The 2,278-nt window shown below is 61.0% G+C and overlaps 1 protein-coding gene across 1 annotated transcript in view; it reads right to left on the bottom strand.

Moving 5' to 3' along the window:
- Positions 1 to 808: 808 nt before the first annotated feature.
- The window catches only part of LOC106893686 (chloride channel protein ClC-Kb-like), a 7,484-nt gene continuing 6,014 nt past the window's right edge, over positions 809 to 2,278 (bottom strand). The window contains exons 13-19 of the mRNA XM_014951860.1: positions 2,159 to 2,269; positions 1,853 to 2,066; positions 1,632 to 1,765; positions 1,450 to 1,541; positions 1,276 to 1,359; positions 1,067 to 1,153; positions 809 to 980 (exon numbers count right to left, since the gene is read on the bottom strand). Coding sequence (XP_014807346.1) covers positions 942 to 980; positions 1,067 to 1,153; positions 1,276 to 1,359; positions 1,450 to 1,541; positions 1,632 to 1,765; positions 1,853 to 2,066; positions 2,159 to 2,269 — 761 coding nt within the window. The 3' untranslated portion in view covers positions 809 to 941. The remainder of the gene's footprint in view (positions 981 to 1,066; positions 1,154 to 1,275; positions 1,360 to 1,449; positions 1,542 to 1,631; positions 1,766 to 1,852; positions 2,067 to 2,158; positions 2,270 to 2,278) is intronic.

Below are 2,278 nucleotides of genomic sequence, written 5' to 3'. Positions count from 1 at the left end.
CCCTACCACGGACCTCCAAGGGTGCTCTGATGCCCCTCACCCAACCAAGGATCCTCCATGGGTGCTCTGGTCCCCCTCACCCCTACCAAGGACCTCCAAGAGTGCTCTGGTGCCCCCCACCCCACCAAGGACCCTCCAAGGATGCTCTGGTGACCCTCACCTCACTGAGCACCCACCATAAGTATTATGGGTGCTCTGGTCCCCTCACCCCACTGAGCACCCTCCATGGGGCACACGGGTGCTCCAGCCCGTCCCTGTTCCCAGCAGCCTCACCCCCACCCCAGCACCCATCCCAGTGCCTCTCCCATCGCCCGCCCCAGTTTTGGGGTGTCTCCCTGGCGCTGACCCCACTTCACCTCTCCTCCAGCTGGGCCTGGGCATGCCCACCTCACCCAACCTGCTCTGCTGAGCATAATTATCCCGCCGGGCTTAATTACGTCTTCGTTAGCGCCTGCCACACCCTCCACTCTCCCCCAAAACACTACACCCCAGTTTGGGGGTGGCACCAAAGAGCTGGCACCAAAGATCCACAAATGGGGGATCAGCCCCCCCCCAGCCCCCCCACCTGTTTCCCCCAGGATCTTTGGGTCACAAAACACCCACCACCCTTATTAATTGCAATAATTAAGGATAATTATGCACTGATAAGGATGGGAGGGGGGCTCATAGGGAGGGTTGCAGAGATTGGGGCCCTTTGGTGCGTGTCCCAGGGTTGGGTGCAGTTTTGGGGTGATTTGGGGGGGGGGTTTGAACCCCATGGGGCTGGAGGAGGAAGAGGAGGAGGAGGAAGAGGAGGAAGAAGAGGGAGCACTGATGGCTTGATGTATTTAATACCAGAGCACCCTCTGCCAGAGAACCACCACCCCCAGCCCGGATGCCTGGCTTCCCTCAGGAACGGGGTGGGGGGAACACACCACCTGGGGAGGGGTCCCCAAAAGCCATCACTTGGGGTTGGCGAGCTCCTCGATCGCTCTCCGCAGCTGCAAGGGGGCAGAGGAGGTGGGTTGGGGTCGTGTCCCCTCCTTGTCACCCCCTCCTTGTCACCCCCTTGTCCCCCCCTCCTCACCTCCACCCGGCTGACGGCTCCCACCAGCTCCCCGAAGCGGGTGACGAAGATGCGCTGGAGCTTCAGCAGCTCGAAGAGGTGATGGGCCTTGGGGAGGTGACAAAGGGGACACGTGGGGACAAAGCTTCACTATGACACAAAATGGAGGTGGGGGGTGGTAATTTGATGGCTCCCAGCCCCACCAGGACATGTCCCCCCCACTCCCAAACCTGGTGCAGGGAGGTCCACGGTGAGAGCTGGAGCATGATGGGCTCAATGGTGCAGCTGTCCCCAAGTGTCCCCACAGTGGCAAGCTTAGGGAAGGTGACGTGTTAATTTTTGGGTGGAAAACCAGCTTTTTTTGGGTGCAGTAGGGTGCTCACGCCCCCCACATCCCCATTTACCTTCTCCCCTGGGGGTGCCTGTGGATGCTTGTGGCTCTGGAGGAAGGTGACCAGCTGGGCTCTGCTGATGGTGCCCACCAGTGTGGGTGACCCTGGAGGATGGGGACAAGCCCAGTGATGTCCCCCCCTGGTCATGGTGACCCTCCCCAGTCACAATGACGCCCCCAAATCCCACATCCCACCTGTGCTCTCCACCACGGGGTATTCAGCATCGGCAGAGGCATCCAAGGCCATCAGCACCTCCTCGAAGCCATCACCCTTGGCCAAAGCCACCACCTGGCGCTCCATGAACTCCTCCACCACCACTTGGTAGGAGCTGGTGAGCCACGAAACCCCTAAATTTCCATCATTTCGCAGCAATTTACCCCAAAAAATGGGGTTTAGGGTGAGTGGAAGGTCTTACGCCATGTGTCGGCTGCGGATGGGGGGCAGGTAGGGCAGCTTCTTGACGATGATGGTGCCATCGTAGAAGGATGGTTGATGCTTCTGGGTGATGGCGTTGGCCACCAGCACGGCCAGGACGACGGGGAGGACATGGCCCAGGTGACCAGTGGCCTCACACACCAGTAAAGCCGTGGAGATGGCGTGGGTCACCGAGCCCGAAAAGGCAGCCGCGCCTTTCGTGGAGAACCAAGGTCGGGGGGGGGTCAGTGGATGAGTGGTGGGTGTCTCCCACCCATGGGTGTCCCCCCCATCCCCACCGACTCACCAGCCAGGGCATAGCCACCAGGGATGATGGGGCGCAGGTCCCCCTCTGAACGGAGGCCCCGGGGGAAGAGCAGGGCCACCGTCTCCCCTATCAAGCGCCCGATGGCGGCTCCTAAAATGA

The sequence above is a fragment of the Calidris pugnax genome, unplaced genomic scaffold (assembly GCF_001431845.1).
Source record: "Calidris pugnax isolate Ruff unplaced genomic scaffold, ASM143184v1 scaffold205, whole genome shotgun sequence".
NCBI classification, from domain to species: Eukaryota; Metazoa; Chordata; class Aves; order Charadriiformes; family Scolopacidae; genus Calidris; species Calidris pugnax.
Note: the sequence above shows the minus strand (reverse complement) of the source record. Positions and strands in the feature narration are given on the sequence as shown.